This window comes from Podarcis erhardii, assembly GCF_964252035.2.
Source record: "Podarcis erhardii genome assembly, chromosome: Z".
Classification (NCBI taxonomy): domain Eukaryota; kingdom Metazoa; phylum Chordata; class Lepidosauria; order Squamata; family Lacertidae; genus Podarcis; species Podarcis erhardii.
This window is the reverse complement of record NC_138504.1, coordinates 42,847,078-42,867,046: the sequence shown is the minus strand read 5'-3', so window position 1 is coordinate 42,867,046 and position 19,969 is coordinate 42,847,078. Positions and strand designations below refer to the sequence as shown.

Below are 19,969 nucleotides of genomic sequence, written 5' to 3'. Positions count from 1 at the left end.
TCCCATGTTCACAGGCTTCTCTCGCCTGTGATTTTTAGTGGGTCTCCGCCTTCGCCATGGCGGCCAGACCCTGATTTCCATGGAGCAAATTCCTCCCGATCAGAGGAATTCTGCCATTGTCGGAGGCACCAACCCGGAAGTCTCTCAGCAGATGTCTTTCAAGGGGAAGAGTGTTAAAGAGCATCTGTGCCACTGAACTTCCATGGACACTAAACAAAATATGAGATACGTGTTGGACACTTGGGGCTTCTCCAGACTGGGATGAGATCATAGCTGTCAACTGTCCCTTATTTGGCGGGAAATGCCCTTATCCCAACGCTGTGTCCCGCTGCTGTGCCTTATTGATGATGTCCCTTAAATTTCCCGGGTTTCAAAGGAAGCAGCTCCTCTCCCTCCCTCCCTGCCGGCCAGGGAGGAGGGAGGCTCCAACTGTGTTGCTTGGCTGCATTGCTCACCCAATAAGGAATCTAAGAATGACTGGGGGGTGGAGCTTGCATGCCTTGTGCCGATCAAATCGGCCGCGTTGCCTGGGAACTTGCCTTTGCTCAGTGCTTCCCAGCGGAGAGGTGACAGTGGTTTTCCTTGCTGCATCCCCTTTGCCGGCTTGCTACGTTGCACTGCTTGAGGCTTCGTTTGGCTGCTGGCTGGGCTTTCTGCCTTTGGCTCAGAGGGGCTCAGAAGTTGAACATACCTGTGCTTGGAAAATCCCTTATTTTGGCTGCTGATCCCTTACTGTCGAGGCTGCTGGTCCCTTTCTTTTCAAATCTGTGAGCTGACAGCTATGGATGAGATTTTTGTGTGTGTATTCTACAACATGTCATTGAATACACACATATGCACACAGAGGGCTGCTGCCCCTGCTCACTCTACTCACCAACCCCTCTGCCCCTATACTTCGCCAACCCTTCCTCCCTTTACATCTGATCAAACTCCCTTCCTTTACACCACACCCACCCCCTTGGTATCCCCTCACAGGCCAACCAAACCCCTTTATAGCTTGCTCATAGTCCCTCTCCTCACAGCTCACCCCAGCTTCAACTCCCTTTCAAAGGAGAGTGGGAGTTGCTCTCTGAAGTGCCTCCCACTTTCCTTTATAGTAAGATATCAATTCCTCCAATTATTGTAAAAACTTGCAGGGTTTTTTTATAAAATGTATATGAGATATATATTAGAATGGACGAATAAAATAATAAGTTAAAACAATTTGGAGTATACAGGAAAGGATGAAAATAAATGTAAGGAACCGCAGAAAGAGGGGGAAAGGAGTCAAAATTGAAAATGTTAAAACTTGGCAAACATTGTTGTAGTTATGTAATGTTGAAAATTATAAATAATAATAATAAAGTTATCAATTCCTCCCAGTTCTGTCTAGGGAGAATTTTAGATCTTGTTTTCTCATTTGCCCCCAGGGGTGGACCATGGCGCAGGGGACAAAGCAGAGCAAGGTTCTGGACCACAGCAGAACTCCAGCAATCACCATCAATCACAGCAGCCTGGTCTCTGGTATCTGGCACTCCCAAGCCCTCCTGCCTCCATCAACTATGTCCCCATGGTTCCCTATCCTCCAACGTCTATAATGTAAGAACCATTCATTCAGGCCTTTGTTTAGTGAGAATTCTGAGAGATATGACTTTTTCCCTTATTGTGTTGACCCCAGCAATGGAGAGCCTGTGGCCCTCCAGATATTGCTGGACTAAAACTTTCCATCAAGCTCCAGACAACATGGACAGTGATCAGGAGTGATTGGTGTTGTAGTCCAGCTTCAGTTGTCTGCCTCTATAAGGTCTCCTACTCTGATGTTGGATTGTTCCCTGCCACTGATGCCTCTAAAACTCATTTGGGAGTGTTCAGTGAGAGAGCACATACCTTACCAGCAGAAGTCCCCAAGTTCAGTTCCTAGCACCTCCAGTTAGAAGGATCAGGTAAAAGGATGAAAAAGGCCCTTGCTGTTCCTGAGATTCTGGGGAGCTCCTGGCCAGTTAGTGCAGACCCAGGGCTGGGAACCTCAGACTCAGGGTCTAAATGTGCCCCTCTAAGCTTCAGTGTCTGGTCCGCTGGACTCTCCCAAGGCTACACCCCTCACTTAGCCCTATTGCATACCCCTCCTTGAATGTTTTTGCCTGGTTGGTTGGTTGGTTGGTTTTTTCACTCTGATGATGCCTCTTGCTTACCTGGATGGAGGACAGGGTGGGGCATGAATGTGTGTAATAGCAGCCCACTCCACTAAAGTAGCATTTATATTTATTGTTCTGCCCACTTTATCCTCTGGTCTTGCCCGTCACTGGCATGTGGCCCCCCAGAAGGTTGCACAGATGGGAATGGGAATGCAGCCCTCTGCTTGAAAAATGTCCCCCACCCTGTGTGAGTGTCTGGAGGCGGTTGGAGGATGGATGGCAGCTAACAGATTGAGGTTGAATCCAGACAAGACAGAAGTACAGTGGTACCTCAGGTTACATATGCTTCAGGTTACATACACTTCAGGTTACAGACTCCGCTAACCCAGAAATATTACCTTGGGTTAAGAACTTTGCTTCAGGATGAGAACCGAAATCGTGCTCCGGCAGCACGGCGTCGGCAGGAGGCCCCATTAGCTAAGGTGGTGCTTCAGGTTAAGAACAGTTTCAGGTTAAGAGCGGACCTCCGGACGAATTAAGTACTTAACCCAAGGTACCACTGTACTGTTTTGGGGGGCCAGGAGGCGGGCAGGTGTGGCGGAATCATTCTGGACTCACAGCTGCCCATGGAGGCGCAGGTTAATTCTGTGTCCAGGGCAGCTGTTTATCAGCTCCATCTGGTACGCAGGCTAAGACCCTACCTGCCCGCAGACTGTCTCACCAGAATAGTGCATGCTCTGGTTATCTCTCGCTTGGACTACTGCAATGCGCTCTATGTGGGGCTACCTTTGAAGGTGACCCGTAAACCAACACTAATCCAGAATGCTGCAGCTAGACTAGTGATTGGCAGAGACCACCGAGACCATATAACACCTGTCTTGAAAGACCTACATTGGCTCCCAGTATGTTTCCGAGCACAATTCAAAGTGTTGGTGCTGGCCTTTAAAGCCCTAAACAGCCTTGGTCCAGTATACCTGAAGGAGCGTCTCCACCTCCATCGTTCTACCCGGACACTGAGGTCCAGTGCCAAGGGCCTTCTGGTGGTTCCCTCACTGTGAGAAGTCAAGTTACAGGGAACCAGGCAGAGGGCCTTCTCAGTAGTGGCACCTGCCCTGTGGAACGCCCTCCCACCAGAAGTCAAAAATAACTACCAAACTTTTAGAAGACATCTGAAGGCAGCCCTGTTTAGGGAAGCTTTTAATGTTTAATAGGTTATTGTATTTTAGTGTTCTATTGGAAGCCTCCCAGAGTGGCTGGGAAAACCCAGCCACATGGGCAGGGTATAAATAAATAAATAATTTAAATAATTTATTATTATTATTATTATTATTATTATTATTATTATTATTATTATTTATTCCCCTTGGTGTAGGCAGTACTGAACTAGATGCACAAATGCTTTCACCTAGTGTAAAGGTTTATTCAGACCCCCCCCCTTCTTTTTCTCTTCGCCAGCTATTGTTCTCCACTTGCACCTCAGATCTCCTCCCCTGCTGCTGTCCCTAGCAGGCCCCAGGCCACAGAGCTGAAAACCTCGGCTTCTCGGCACCAAATGCAAGAGGGTTCCTGCTGCTCCATGACTCTGGACTGCGCTGGTCTGCAGGACCTGAACAGGTCTCTGAGCCGCGCCATAGTAGCTGCGAGAGACATGAAGCTCACCACCAAGCGGATCAGCCGGTCTCTGACTTCAGATTTGAACAAAGGGAGGCACCAGCGGAGATCCTGCCTCTTTTAGCAAGAGAGCTGGAATTGCAAAAAAGGGGGAAAATGGGACTCAGTTCCTCCAAAACATAACATGGGGGAGATATTCATATAACATTCTTGGTCTTTTATGTGCCAAAGAGCACCACCATAGAGCCCCTAACTCACTGTGGAGGTGTCCCATTTTTGGGTGCCCGGCAGCCTCTTAAGCATTGTGGAGGTGCTCAAGTCTCTAGGCTGTGTGTGGCGCCTGTCTTAATACACACTGGGAGCCTTCAAAGATTGTGGAAAGGGACTGCTGCTGCACTTCCCCTGAACAAGCAACATAACTTCGTATCACGAAAGCCATCTCTGCCCTTATTTTGAGCATCTTAAAAGGGCAAGTTTCCAAGCAGTTTGGGGGAAGATGTAGCATTTTCATGGAGTAGGGGCAACAGTAATGGTTTCATTACTTTATTTTTCCAATGGACATTGAGGGTAGTGTATCTCTCTTAACTTTGGCAGGGGGCTTGGTGGTGGGTCCTTAGGTCAGCCTTAGATATTCCAGTGCTGGGTGTCCTCTACCTGCCTGTTCCTCTGTTCTCACCTTACCTCAACTGTCTTTTGCCTTAAAAATGGAAGTCTTAAAAGCTCCTTTGTGGGCATAGTGGCAGAAGCAAAACATCTTCTGGCACACTGAGGCCATGTGAAGATGGTACTTCTTCTCATCTTATTTTCAGGGAATTGAAAGGCCCTATGGGGGGCAGCCAACAAATGGCTTGTTGGCCAGCAAACAATTCTGGCACCTGCTGCAGAGTTATCCCACTTTAGCACCCTTCATCTCCTAGGAAAGCCATATTGGGCATAAGCACTGGCCAGTGGCTGTTCAGAGCCTTTAAGGCTATGCTCTGCCTCTACTGGTGGAACAACTGTGTCTTTGAATGCCACCTGCTGGGAATAACAAATGGTTCTGCTTTTGGACTTCCCACTGGGAAATATGTTGGTCATTGGGAAAACAGGATGCTAAGCTACTTGGGCCATTGGCTCAATCCAGCAGGGCTCTTACGTTTTTATCCTGATCGTCTTGCAGGAAGGTCTACTACCTCCTCCATGCTGTTGCTGAACTGATCTCATTCACTGTAAACATACAGCACTGTATCTAATGTTTGTCATTCTTAAGAGCAGACTCACTGAAATTAATGCACGTAACTTAGGTTAATTAATTCCAGTGGAACTAGTCTGAATACAACCCCTTACAAGGTACTGTCCTACTTACAAGACTCAAAAAGCTGAGAGTAGGACATAAAAAATTTTTGGTGGTCCTCCTAAGGGCCGTGAGTCTATTGCAATACTTACCTCAGGACTCTTTGTGATGCATGAGAGAAAGAGCTCTATTTTGTGAAGGGGTAGCCATGGTGTATCGTTTTCAGAGATATGTATATATGTGTTTGGGTGTATTTGTTTTTTTACACGTGTGGTTTCAATTGCTGTTTGGTTTGGTACTATGGAATGGAAACAATGAGCATTTTGTATGTCTACTCTTTGGGGGGTTTTTTGCCTTCAAGAATGTCTTCAAAATATATTTTGCCAGAATACTTTTCTCTCCCTCCCCATTTCCTTGTGCCCATTAGGTTGTTTGTGTGTGCTTTAAGAACTCTGGGCAAGCAGCCACTCTGAAGTCCAACACATTGTAGGCAGTTTGCCAAGACCAAATGCAGTCAATAAGCATTGGGGGCAGTAGATATATAACAGTATCAGACACTTTTTGCTGTCATTGTCAGGGCAAAGTTGATCAATATTTAAGACAGAACAGATATCAGTGGTGAGCAGCCTTCAGCCTGCAGGTCTGATTAGGCCTGCTCACCCCCCTCATTTTGCCCACAAGGCTGGTTTGCCCAAGGGGCACTTATATTTACAACTACTGTCATATGCAGTATCAGGAGCAGGAGAGATAAAGAGGTGTCAGAGCTGGGAGGGAGTTTGTAGGTAGCCCCCATTAGGTGTCATATCAGGGCTTTGCCAGCACCAATGTTCGGCTGATCACTGGGTCTTGTAGAATATTCCTGTATTACATGCAATAGGATTCCTTCTGGGCACATGATCGCTACCCAGGAATTTGTGATCAGTAGCAGAAACAAGCTTCCTCCCACAAACCAACACATAGTTTTCCCCTAGGCATTCTTTTTCAGCAATCTAAGGCCCACCTGCATGATATATTGAGGCGGTATGAAACTGCATTCAAGCAGTCATGTGTTCCCCCGAAGAATCCTGGAAACGGTGGTTTGTTAACGGTGCTGAGAGCTCTTAGGAAATTCCCTATTCCCCTTACAGTCAATCCCTCTTTGCAGGAAATTTTGGGAACTGCAACTGTGTGGAAAAGCACCCCTCAGCACCCTGAACAAACTACGGGTCCCAGGATTCTTCAGGGGAAGCCACGGCTGTTTAAAGTGGTATAATGCTGCAGTCAATGTATAGTGCAGATAGGACCTCACCTTTAAGACAGCAGCTTTGGGGTTGTTGTTATTAGGCCATTGGGAGTTAGAAACCCTTGCTGATTTGTTGGGACTAACCCAGAGATTTCCTAGGAGAGTCAGTTCTACCTTCTGCCAATCACTGAATTAAGCTTAAACGCAGCTGGGAAGTTAAGGCCACCTTGGCTGTTCTTGGTCCTATCCTCATTGCTGCTAATGTTCCATGCTGCCTGTAGATCATGTGAGTTGAGATGAGAGTGCAGTACTAACAGGAATAGGCTCAGTCATAAGATGAGTGCCTTAGAAACATTGCAACACAAAGCAAGGGGAAGTGGGCAGCTGATGAAGGATGTCTGTGCCATTTCTCCCCTCTGACACCTTTTTAAATTATATTTTTTGAATCTATAAATATTCCTTTTTTTAAAAGAAAAAAAATCATAATGACAGATCCTTCTCAACACTCATACGATCTGTAGAAATGTGCTAAAATGTGCATTATGTTGTAGACAGTTCTCAAAGCACTTGAAGACACAGGGTGTTGGTGTAGGGGGTGTGTGTTTTGCATTGGAGCCATTACCACAAACAAAATCACTGTGAAGCTATGATAGTTGTATCTTTTTCAACATTCCTTTAAAATAAAATAAAATTAAAAAACAAGCACGTGTCTGGTAATGAATGCAAATGGGCAGTGGCGTAGCGTGGGTTGTCAGCACCCGGGGCAAGGCAAGTAATTTGCGCCCCCTAACCCGTGGATTTGCGCCCCCTAACCCATGGATTTGCCCTAACCCCAGATGTTGCGCCCGGTGCGGCCGGCCCCCCCTGCACCCCCCACGCTACGCCACTGCAAATGGGTGTTTCTGTTTTTCTTGCTCAATAAATGATTTTTGTCTGCTGGTGTCTTTATTCATTTTTAAAAAGGGGAAAGATTTCAAACACACACACTGACTCTGTTTGTACATGAAACCTACAATAAGCCAGAAAGTCTTATTTTGTTATCAAGAACAAGTGATGTCCTGTCAGAGTGCTTGTACTTCCTGCTGCCCAATGCAAACAAAACAGATTGTACCAGGTTTTCTTTACAAGCTGTGATTAGCAAGTGAACAACAACATAAAGTATTTCTTCACATAGCACAATCACACTTTGGAATTCGCTCCCAAAAGAAGTAGAGATGGCCACCAATTTGGATGGCTTCAAAAGGTTACAAACTACTGTATTTTTCACTCTATAAGACGCACCAGACCATTGGAGGAGGAAAACAAGAAAAAACATATTCTGAATCTCAGAAGCCAGAACAGCAAGAGGGATCGCTGCGCAGTGAAAGCAGCAATCCCTCTTGCTGTTCTGGCTTCTGGGATAGCTGTGCAGCCTGCATTCACTCCATAAGACGCACACACATTTCCCCTTACTTTTTAGGAGGGGAAAAGTGAGTCTTATAGAGCAAAAAATACGGTAATTCAGGGAGAGCAAGGCTAAGATTGGCTATCTATGATGGCTATGCCTTAACTCCACTGTCAGAGGCAGTATTTCTCTAACTACCAGTCGCTGGGGATCACAAGTGAGGAGAGTGCTTTTGCATTCAGAGATAGCTCATTGCCATCTGGTTCATCATGGTAAGACCAAGATGCTGGACTAGATGGGTCTTTGGCTGGATGCAGCAGCTTATGATCTTCAAAAGTCATGGCGGCTTCAGGATGGCTACCAATCATAACTTGTTAAGGAGAAGCACAAAGGATCTCCTGCTTATACTATTTACATTCAAGGAGGAATGAAGTACTAGCAATTGGGCGCTGTTTGCTTGCTTTCGATAAAACACGGTAAGCCAGGAATATTGTTATAGGCAAGCACAGCCTGCACCAGGGCTCTCTTACAAGATAAGAGCAAGATGTGGTTGGCAAATTTTCCTTGGAAATTCACCCATAGGGCTCTGCTTGTGGTTGGTCTCTCCCATTCAAAGCATATGCTGCCATTTCAAAATCTTGAAAAAAGTATCAGTAGCATCTCATATTTGGACCACAGTTTTAAGATGCAGAACCTTAACTCAAGAGGTTGTGGAGTTTTTCCACAGGCCTACCTCACAGGGCTGACCACATAGCCAAAGAGAGAAAATCTAGAAAACACTCTGCAAAGTGAAAGTCTTTCTTTAAGCATCTCTCTGTCTGCCTTTTGTCTCCTGCCCCCTCCCCGCACTCCAAACTAGTTTCCATGTCAAATCAATCCTCTTTTACCTCGCTCGATGGGACAGTAAATCATTTATTGACTCCAAGTGCTTTTTTTTAAGTTACAGAAGAACAGCTAAACAGAGATGACACGTTTGTGCTTCAACAGTTCCAAACACTGAAATTTCAAGAATTAAACAAGTTGCATAACAAGAATTTGCTGTTGTTTTTTTGATAAAGTGTATGTGTGTGAATATATATATGTGTGTGTGTGTGTGTATCACACCAAAAACAACAAAAACACATCTAAACAAAAGGGAGAGAAAGAGATACCTTGAAGCGGCTGCAATGCTAAATTTAGAAGGGGAAGGCGGGGGGGGGAAATGGGAGGGTGCAAGAAAAGGTTGGAGAGGTGGCAAAACAGTTACTGATGCAAAATGACCACAACCATTGCCCGAAAAACAAATATATTATGGGCAAGGGAGGGGGAAAATGGACCACAAAAATAGTAGCGAACAGAAAGAGTATTTTCTTCTCTCTGTTGGGATATTCTAGGAAGAGACATTAATGCCCTGGGACAGGTGGAAGAGGGACAGCCCAAAACTGCAGGGAAGAACATACAGTTTTTTAAAAGTATCACAGTAAGTGAACACAACTATTGTGGGAGTCAAATGAGAAAAGGACACACAAGGAAGACTCGGTAAACCACTTTACTTCAAGCTTGTTAGGACGACCACAATACACAATTATTTAATTCATATACATACAGTCTGCAGGGGGAGCAGAAGGACCGGCAAAGGGATCTATAAATGCAGAACAATTGGGAATTTTTGGCGCTTGCCACAGCCAGCAATGTTTCACTACTGGATGATGAGAGATAGAAAGGGGGAAGGAATCCAAAGGGTGCAGGGCAAAATTTGATGATGAGAAATGCCATTGTTGACGGCAGGAGAAATGAGACGCTCCAGCTGAAGTTAAGCTTGAGCTTTAGTCAACATGACGCCCCACAGAGTGTGGGGACTACATTTCCCAACAACACAGGAAGACGGATGTTGTAGACTGTATATTGTGGGCTACAGTTCCAATCAGCTCCCCACAACCACTGTGGGGTGATGGTCATTGTAGTCCACACTATCTGGAGTCACTATGTTAAATAGGATAGTAATGTTGCTCGAATCCCATATTAGCTCAATAGACATAGAAGCACTTAAACTGTGGCTGCCTGGTTGATTATGTCATTTCCCAAATCCGTTTTGCTATTTTCAGTTCAATCCTGAAATATGTCAAGTGTTTATTTTTTATTTTTGCTCCTAAACAAGCCAGGAAGAAATTGGGTACAATCCAGAGCTGAGGAAGCTTTTAAGCCCATTTAAAGCTCAATGGTATATTCTTTGTTGGAGAATGACAACAAGGAGGTGCTGTGGGGCCAGAAATGATGTCTGTGAGAAGCATCTAAGTCCCACACAGAGGAGATCCATTAAAAGGAATGTACCTAGATTGGTCATGCCACCAGGTTTAATGAGTCTACTCTGTGTAGGACTAACATTGGATATAGCCTCTTGTTTTCACAGCAAAGATCCTGGTCACTTTGTCTTTGCCCGGGGCAGTGATCCTTCATCACTCTCTCAAAAATATATTTCCCTTTCCTGACAGTTTTCAAGCCACTTGAGCTCCCTCAAATCACACAAATGGGAGGGATTAAATGATTCACAACAGCTGACACGTTCAGCATCATGCAATCTACACCATGCAGTGTACATCTACACCACCCAGCCAATCTGACATCCGTCATTGAAAAGAGAAATCTGTATAGTCTCCTCCTTCCTTAGCAGGCAAAGCAAGGAAGTGCCAACATTGCTTACTACAGGGGCCGTAGATGTGCTGTTGGATGCAAACTCCCATCAGCCCCAGCCAGCATGGTGATAGAAGTTGTAGTCCAGGAATGTCAATTCAATGCAGCACAATGCAGATTTCTGCTTTGTAGGCAGGACAGCAGGGTTGGAGACAGATAAAATATGATTAAAAGAGCAGTGCAAAGAAAGTAGGCCTCTCTGCCCCACACAGCAATGTGTGAATCTGCCAAGCTAGAAGCAAAAGTGGGGTGCACAGGATGTGTAGCTTACATCCCACAAGCAGCGAACTCTCTTTCAAACTGATGTCAGTTTCTCTAGAGTCTGTGTTAAGGAATGCAGATTCCAGGGACTCTAGACATGTGTTTGCAAGAGTACAGGGGGCAAAGCTAGAAGGACAGAGGAAATGAGCTGACGATACTACACAGCGTATCATTTTACATGAGCTGCGGCCGCCTCCAGAGAATCATGGGAATTGTGGTTTCAAGACAACTTTGCTCTCAGCGAACTACTGAAAGGAAATTGACTCCCAAACCAGAACAAAGTCTATTGAATGAATACACCATTGCTAGCTGTTGCCTTATGCTTTCATGGGCCAGAAAAGTCTGGAGATCCCGATAGATCCTGCCCAACCAGGGCCTGCCTTCTGGAAGCCGGTAAGAGGAAGCATCCCAGAACCAGAAAATCCTGCCTGCTATTCATTGAACCATGAAATCAGAGACATAATGTGGTCTAGAGGTTAAAGCGCTAGAGTTCATATCCCCAGTCAACCACAATCTTATTGAGTGGCGTTGGGTTTCTCACCATGAGTAAGACAGAACTTCCTCACAGGGTTGTTGTGGAGATAAAATTGGAGAGACAGCCCTGGGCCCTCAGGTGGAAGAATGTGATAAATAATATTACAGAATTCACAAGCGAACTCTGCCTCGTTAAAGGTATCACCAAAGTGCTAAAATAAAGTTCCTTCCTAAAGAAAAAAAAAAAAAAAACATTTGCCAACATGTTTCAAACCAATTAAAAACCAGGGGTTGGTCTCCAAATATGCTTGTGTTGAAATAAATCATCATTCCTGGGTGGGACAAAGAAGATCTAATAAGGAAGATTGATCCAGACATGCTGGAATTGCAAACCACAAACACTCCATTTAAAATAATGCTCCAAAAAAGTTGGAAAAGGTCAGGGGTGAAGCAATAAAAAAACCACACCCAGAAATGCACCAACCACCTACACACTGATAAACTAAATAAATATGAAAATCGAATGGACAATCTCAACAACAACAGCAGCAGCAGCAGGGGGACAAGGGAGGACAAGGAAGGTCAAATGACAGTTATTTCCAAAACACAAGCAAAAATCCCAATACACAGTGGGGGAAAGAAGAGCATTCCTTTCACAGTTTGCATCTGAGGTTAGGTACAAGATCACATAGCCATAAATAAGTCACAAGCATTCGTCCATCCAGGCAGAAAACTAAAACCAGAACTAAAAGGACATCATCATTAAAAAATAATAATATTATCAGCATCGTCGTCATATAATCGCCAGGGATGAAATGATGGAAGTTTAGTTTTTGGTGGTTTATTTTGGAGGACACATATGGAGATAATATCTATATTATAGAATATATTATTTTTCTTATCTTTCTTTTTTTCTTTTCTCTGTCTTAAAGACAATGGAATTTCCCCACCCCAAACCCTTCTCTTATTTACCTTCGTTTCAAATGTAGGATGGAAGGGGAAACCAAGACGAATAAGAAGAAGGTAAAATGGAACCAGTCAACAAATTTAAGTGGGGCAAGGATCACCCCAGAGCTGGAAGGATATGGGATGCCCCAAATGCCATGTCACTGCTTTTTTGATGATGGTGTCAAGGAGGGAAGAGCAGGAAATGGGGGAGGAGAGAAAGAGGGAAGGATCTGTGTGTTGGTGTGTGTGTGTGTGTCTGTTTAACTGCTAATTTCTTCATCCGTTTTATTCAGTTTCTTCAGAGTGTCCAGCAGTTTCTGTGGGGTGAGGACGTGGGTAGAGCCTGCAAATGGGGGTGGGGGGAGTGGGAGGCAGGGAGAAGAGGAGAGAAAGGCATATTAGAACTCCCACCCTGAAAAAGGCATCAGAAAAGGGGAAGGGGTTGTCATCTATAAGGGCGGGGGCCTTGGTGACCTGTGGTGGGTTTGGGTGGGTGGGGGGCGAGGATGGGGGAGGCGCTATTGCACCCATGTCTGAGCAAATGCATGTGCTAAGGACTGCCTGTCCCACCCCCCAACAAAAACAAATCAGGCAAGTTATTATCAAAGTTTTTAAGAGGTGCAACATGGTGGAACAGAGGGTCAAAATTGATCACCAACACCCATATGTGGCATGCTGGTGATGTGGTAAGTTAGAGCAGCAGCCACTGTGTGGGGGAGGATTTGTGAACCCCCTTATCAGGTGGCCCCAATCCATCCCCTTCTACACCAGTTTCTGTTATATACATAGGAAAGAAGAGAGAAGAATCGCAGACACCACCCCCCTCCCTGACACTCAGAACCTCTTACCTGCCACGGGGACAGCGTACCAATTTTTATTTTTTATTTTTTAACCACTGGAAGAAATGCTTGCAAAAATGTTAAGCCTATGGAACTACAATTCCATCTAGTGCAGGAAAAGGCAAGGAAAGGCGAAAACCGGAAACGAAAGAAAGAAAGAAAAAAATATAGAATACCAGATGGAGGCTTTGTAACCCTGTGAGTTAAGTGTGGTGAAGGAATGATGCATATGGTATGCTGGAGAGGGCAGCATAAGGCCATTGATGTCGAGGGCGCAGAGATAGATAGCGAAAGCGAGGCAGGAGTGGTTGTGTGGCTCATGAGGCCCTGGCATGCAGTGGCAAATGGCAGGCTGTCAGATAAAAGATCGCCTCTTCCTCTCCCGCCTCAGATGGGAGGGAGGGGCCAAATAAGAAAGAAAGAAAGAAAGAAAGAAAGAAAGAAAGAAAGAAAGAAAGAAAGAAAGAATTGCCTATACTTGAAAATGTGCGTATATATATATATATTTGAGATATGGAGAAGGGGGTTGAGAGGAGTCACAGAGAGTGAGATACAAGGAATATTGCAGGAGCCTTCAGGAGAAAGCCCATGTCACTGAAGACAAAGAAGGAGGGGGGGGAATCCATGATGACCAGGGGCCCCTTGGGGGAAGAAAGAGAGAACTCTCCTTCCTGTAGCCCCAGTAAGGTAGAGACGCATCAGTGGGTGGGGGATTTGTGCACCCCTTAAAAAGGCAAAGTTTCCCAGAACTGCCAGTGGACACTGGTAAGGAGCTGCTGCTCTTAAAACTGCGTTGTAAGAGCTGCCACTTCTTCAGAACCTGGGATCGAGCTTGCTTTTTCCTCTGCTCTCCCACTGCTTATTTTATCAAGTGCCATGGTGTTTTTCAGATTGTCTTAGATGATGATTCTTGTAAGCTGCTCTGGGAGCCTTTGGAGGTTCAAAGGGCATGGCTATTGGGGCAGGAACTTGCAAGCTACAAACCAGCAAGCTTTTCAGAGGCGTTCCTTGCTTCTCTGGAGTCACTGACTTTCCCCATCTCCTGTTCCTCTTTGAGGCAGAGCAGGAAATGCAACTTCCTTCCCCCCAGCTCAAGAAGCAGGAGCACCAAAGGACAGGCAAGCTAATTTGGCGCCGTAGGCAGAAAAAGCCCCACAGGGCCTCTCCCTGAGAGGGAAACAAAAGCAGGACTCTTTCATTCTATCTAGACCATGCAATATATTCTCCCATAACGGGGCGCGGGGGCGGGGGAGAGGGGCTCCCAAGGGGCAGCTGACCCAGCCCTCACCACACCCCCTGTAACAGTGACAAGAACGATTGCAAGCTAGGCAGGCGTTTTGGCTGATGAGAGCAGGCAGAGAGAATGCTCTGTAGGAACAGCAAATGCCCAGCAGCATTTTCATGAATATATCAACTGCTCTGGGAGACTGTCACTGGAACTTTGGCAGGAACAGTGTGTAAAGCCAGGTGATTGGAAACCTGTGGCCCTACCGACATTGACTCCAACTCCTACAATTCCTGACCAGCACGGCCAAATAGTCGGGGATGATTAGAGTTGACAGGTTTCCCCACCTCTGGTGTAAGCTTATTAACACCTTTTTAAAAGCCAAAGAATTCTTGGCAGGTGCAACGCTACGATTTACCAAAACGGACTCTGAGCAAAAGGTAAACAAGTTTCAAACCTGTTTAAATCTGAAGTGGCAAATGGACACTTCCCAAGTCTAACTGCAGCCCCTTTTCATTTTCATATTTTTTATTTTTTAAAAAATGGGAGTGTTGACATTTCCTTTGGAAATAGATCACCGTTGTTGGGAGGAATGGGCAAGTTCTGAATAAGAGATGGTGTAGGATTTGATGGAAGCAATGCTGGGCACATTTTCAAAACCGTTGTTTTAAAGACAGAAAAAAAACTGCAAGCATTTTCTCATTTGAAGAACCAAAAAAATGGACAAAGAAAGAAGGAAAGGAGGGGGGAAGAGAGAGAGATATAGGAGAGAGAGAGAGAGAGAGAGAGAGAGAGAGAGAGAGATGTAATAATCAAAGAAGCCCTTCCGAGCGAGGGAAGAGTTTCTTTTTCTATAGTAAGCTGCTTTTACTTTTTATTGTTTTCTGTGGCTCTCATTCCATTGTTGGAGCCTGTTCCTCAAAAGATACCCTAGTGGAATCTCTGAAGTCGGGATGCCTCAGATCCATGAGAAATTTGGTGGGAGTAAGAATGTGAGTAGAACCTGCGGGAGAACAGAGTGTGGGCTGACTCCTTGCACAGAGAAAAACAAAAAAACAATTCAAAAGGGCACATGCTGAAAAAAGATTTTTCTTTTCCTTTTAAAAGGCCTTTAACATTACTTCATTATCAGCAGAAAGTATCAGTACAAAGAAGCAGAGTGAACATGTGTGAAAGAAGCAAATGTGGAAATGACAGACACACATACGAACAGAGAGACGAAGGCAGATGGACAGTCGAGGAAAGCATCATCAAGGCATGCAGTGGAGTGGAGTTGATGGAACTGGGTTTGGGCAGTCACCACTGGGCCTCCAGGAACTGCTATATGCAGCAGAAATGCATTTGGGGTTCAAGTTAGGAATGGGCGAATCCATCAATTTTGGTTTCTCCCAGTTTCTCGTTGTTCGAATCTTAAGTTCAGTTATCCACATTCATTTGTAATTATTATTATTTTTAATATAAAAATATGTTTATCTCATGTATACAAATTCAGATTTAGGTGTGAATGTTCCTCAACATGCACAAGTCTGTATGCAATTGTGTCCTAGAATGCACATTTTCACTAGGCAATTCCCCATGTAACCCATGCACAATTTACCCTAGTAGTGCATGCATTTTTGCAGACAGCACTTGGGCTCTCCTTTAGTGAAGGTTTTTAAAACAGAGGTTGGATGGGAATCTGTCAGGGATTCTTTAGCTGTGACTCTTGCATTGCAGGGCATTGTACTAGATAACTCAACTCTACAGTTCTATGATTGTATGAAGTTCAATTCTGTAAGGAATTCTCTCATGCACTCTCATGCTACAGAAATAAGGATTGACCTTCCCTGCACATTCGCTGATGCACAGGCAGTTCAGTCCTGCATGGTCACAATCTTCCTCCGCCCCCATGAGCCAACCTTGACAGAAGGGTCAGACTACGCCCTGTCAGTTACCTGGCTTCATTCTGCTAGGTGACCTGCCCACTGGACCAAAAAGGTTTACAAACCCACCCCCACCCCCGGTTAGATGTCTCAAAATAATTCAGCTGAATGAGGGATGAGAAAATTCAGTTTGCATTTGAAGATTGGGCTACTGAATTCACAGTTGCCAAAGCAATATATGAACCAGCCATCCTTCAAACTTGGGACTACTGCAATGCACTCTACATGGGGCTACCTTTGAAGGTGACCCGAAAACTACAACTAATCCAGAATGTGGCAGCAAGACTGGTGACTGGGAGCGGCCGCCGAGATCACATAACACCGGTCTTGAAAGACCTACATTGGCTCCCAGTACGTTTCCGAGCACAATTCATAGTGTTGGTGCTGACTTTTAAATCCCTAAATGGCCTCGGCCCAGTATACCTGAAGGAGCATCCCCATCCCCATTGTTCTGCCCTGAAGTTGCCATGGGTTGAACCTTGGACCTTCTGCATACAAAGCAGGTGCTCTGTGTCCCTCTTACTGTGTGTTTGTTGTTTCTAAAAACCAAGGGCTGCATACACAACATGCATATAAAGTGCAAGGCTGACCCCAAAGAATCCTGGGAAGTGTAGTTTAAGTGTTCCGCGAATAATAGTTTATGCTATGGATATAAGAGCTGCTGCTCTTATTTATACTGCTTTCAGTTTTGTTCTTTGTTTTCATCACTTGTGAGCCCATTAATTGCCCTTGAGGCCAAAAGGCAATCATGGAAATGTTGGTCTGAATAAATGAATAGGTCTAGTTAACTAAGAGGCGGCATGGAGATTGATGCCTGACACCCAGGAAGAGCATGAGATGGTGCCTGGTTCCTTGATGAACATTTAAAACACACACACACACACACCTATCCCAATCCTAGATCAGACAAAGTGTGCATCGTTCAACATTAAAAGCTACATTTAACAGTTACCTGACATGTCACATGTACATACATACAAACATACATACATATACAGGCACAGAACAGTGAAGCCACATGGCAAACCAAGATATGAGAGTAGAGAAAGAGAAAAAGAGTTATAAAGGAGGCTCACCTCCAAGAAGGGAAAAATCCAGTGAGCAAGTGGGGGCAAGGAATGCAGAGCTGTACTGCTCCAGACATTTCTAGAATCTGGCTCTCATCAGAGGTGCATCCAGCACAGCCAATAGTCATGAATGATGGGTGTTTGAGTCCAGAAACATCTGGGGGGCTACAAGCTCCCCATGCCAGATTTAAACCCACACCTGTCCCCAGTCGTACATAATATGAGACTGCAGGGTCCAATCATTCATTTGAAAGGAGTATTCAGATGATGGGAAATGAACCCTCCAGCCAGCACTCCCAATGGTCAGGGATGCAGCAGTTGCCATCCAGCAACATCTGGAGGGCCACATATTGCACACCCCTGCTCTAAGAAGCAGCATTCCCTACTGCATGCAACGGAAGGAAGGAAGGCTCTATTCAGAAGAGGCATTTCCTCAGATTGAGAACCTGGTAGCACTCCAGATGCTGGGCTGCAACATTCAATATGCCAAAATGATGAAAGTTGCCATCCAGCAACATCTGGGGGGGGCACAGGTCACACCATCCCTGGGATAGGCAGCTGTTGGGATGGAAAATGAGAGGCCTGGGGATTAAGGCTGGTCCAGAAGGCCTCTGTATTGGAAGGGCCAGCCCTAGACAAATTGGATCCTCCTAGTCCCAAAAACTCAGGGTGCCTATAGTAACCAAGGTTACTTATTATTTTATTTTTTAGATACATTTTAAAGATACAGTTGGCTTTCTCCTCTTTTGTCTCAGTGTTGCTGTTGCAGAACCTAGCAGGAAAGTGGGCAGGGCAAAAGTACAGTGGTGCCCCGCAAGATGAACGCCTCGCAAGACGAAAAACCCGCTAGACGAAAGGGTTTTCCATTTTGGAGGCGCTTCGCAAAACGAATTTCCCTATGGGCTTCCTTCGCAAGACGAAAGCCCATAGGGAAATCTCCGGGACAGCAGGGAAGCGCAGCGCGTCTTCCCCACTGTCCTCGGACCTCCTCCGAAGGCTGGCAGTGGGGCGGAGAGACCTTCTCCCCGCGCCAGCTTTGGGATGGCTGCTCCGAAGGCTGGTGGTGGGGCGGAGAGACCTCCTCCCGCCGCCAGCCTTCGGAAGGCTGCTCCGAAGGCTGGCGGTGGGGCGGAGAGACCTCCTCCCGCCACCAGCCTTGGGATGGCTGCTCCAAAGGCTGGCAGAGGGGCGGAGAGACCTTCGCCCCGCGCCAGCTTTGGGATGGCTGCTCCGAAGGCTGGCGGTGGGGCGGAGAGACCTCCTCCCGCCGCCAGCCTTCGGAAGGCTGCTCCGAAGGCTGGCGGTGGGGCGGAGAGACCTCCTCCCGCCTGCAGCCTTGGGATGACTGCTCCGAAGGCTGGCGGTGGGGCGGAGAGACCTTCGCCCCGCGCCAGCTTTGGGATGGCTGCTCCGAAGGCTGGCGGTGGGGCGGAGAGACCTCCTCCCGCCGCCAGCCTTCGGAAGGCTGCTCCAAAGGCTGGCGGTGGGGCGGAGAGACCTCCTCCCGCCGCCAGCCTTGGGATGGCTGCTCCGAAGGCTGGCGGTGGGGCGGAGAGACCTTCTCCCTGCGCCAGCCTTCGGATGGCTGTCCTGAAGACTTGCGGTGGGAGGAGGGTTTTCCTTCCCACCGCCAACTTTCAGAATGCTGTTCTGAATGTTGGCGGTGGGGAGGAAAAGCCCTCCTCCCACCACAAGCCCCGGGAACAGAGGAGAAGCGCTGCGCGCCTTCCCCTCTGTTTCCGTACCTGTCCTGAAGGCTTGCGGTGGGGAGAAAAGCCCTTCTCTGCACCGCCAGCCTGGCAAGCGGTCTCCATAGGAACACATTAATTGATTTTCAATGCATTCCTATGGGAAACCGTGCTTCGCAAGACGAAAAACTCGCTAGACGAAAAAACTCGCGGAACGAATTAATTTCGTCTTGCGAGGCACCACTGTAGAATGAATTGGCACTACCAGTAATTGGGGTCCAGCTCTTACCATGGGCCTCTCTGCCTTCCCCCCCCACCAGTCCCAATGGGGTTTATCGTTCACGTCCCCCTTGCAGGGAATTGATGCTCTGCCAGGGAACTGAAGAACCTTCCACCAGCACTGTATCCCCAACTTCCACAGGTAATCTGCTAAGGGGGAAGTGGGAGAGCTGGGGGCAGATACTTGCTAAGCAATTCAAACAGGCCCCATTTGAACAAGAACCATACTTGACTAGCTCCTGCCCACAATCAGTCACACAGTTTGGTTTCCCTTGCCACAGCAGAGTTGCCTGTGCACGGACTCAATTATGGCTGCATTCACACCATACATTTAAAGCACTTGTGTTGCCCCTTCTCAAACAGTTGTGGCTTCCCCCAAAGTGTCCTAGGAACTGTATTGTACTAAGGGTGCTAAGAGTTGTTTGGAAACCCCCCATTTCCCTCCAAGACCTACAGTTCCCAGAGTTCACCATTTGTTAAACTGCCCTGGGAATTGTAGCTCCATGAGCAGAATAGGGGCCTCCTAACAACTAAACAAGAACAAACAACTCTCAGGGCCCTTAGCAAAGTACACTTCTCAGACTTACGGACTCAAGACTGTGTTCGTGGAAGACAATCTTACTCGGCTACGAGTGACTGCCAAAGAAGAGGATGACAAAGAGACTTCTCAGAATTCTCTGGGGGAAGCCATGACTGTTTAAAGTGGCATTGTTCTGCTTTAAATGTTAAGGTTGCCTACATAAAAAAATAGCCATGCTTTAGTTGGAACTGTAGGAGTTAGGGATGTGAAATGGAGATCTGGCTAGACCAACCATCTTTCAATGGGATCTCTCTAGAACAGGCCACCTGGAGACTGGATTTTGCCACAGGTGGGAGCGGATAGGGAAGGGATAAGGAGGAAGAGACAGACAGGTAAACAGACACAGAGAGACAGAGAAAGAAGAGGACAGAGAAGCTCATGATGGAGTGAAGAAAAGGGAGGTGGGGCCAAG

General features: G+C 46.4%; 2 protein-coding genes and 1 long non-coding RNA gene across 8 annotated transcripts in view; 2 read left to right on the top strand and 1 right to left on the bottom strand.

Annotated features, from left to right (window-relative positions):
* Nucleotides 1-3,852, top strand: part of AKNA (AT-hook transcription factor) — a 66,915-nt gene extending 63,063 nt beyond the window's left edge. For 3 of the 4 annotated variants that reach the window (XM_081847432.1, XM_081847431.1, XM_081847430.1), the window contains exons 21-22: nt 1,410-1,578; nt 3,570-3,852. In XM_081847432.1, coding sequence (XP_081703558.1) covers nt 1,410-1,578; nt 3,570-3,849 — 449 coding nt within the window. In that variant the 3' untranslated portion in view covers nt 3,850-3,852. The remainder of the gene's footprint in view (nt 1-1,409; nt 1,579-3,569) is intronic. The other variant, XM_081847433.1, reaches the window with a different exon arrangement.
* LOC309333857 overlaps nt 1-19,969 on the top strand; it is a 153,927-nt gene that overhangs the window by 57,399 nt on the left and 76,559 nt on the right. The window lies entirely within an intron of this gene.
* The window catches only part of LOC309333759 (syntaxin-binding protein 1), a 58,888-nt gene continuing 48,037 nt past the window's right edge, over nt 9,119-19,969 (bottom strand). For 2 of the 3 annotated variants that reach the window (XM_081847621.1, XM_081847619.1), the window contains 2 exons: nt 14,893-15,024; nt 9,119-12,300 (listed from right to left, as the gene is read on the bottom strand). In XM_081847621.1, the coding sequence (XP_081703747.1) occupies nt 14,915-15,024 (110 nt within the window). In that variant the 3' untranslated portion in view covers nt 9,119-12,300; nt 14,893-14,914. The remainder of the gene's footprint in view (nt 12,301-14,892; nt 15,025-19,969) is intronic. The other variant, XM_081847620.1, reaches the window with a different exon arrangement.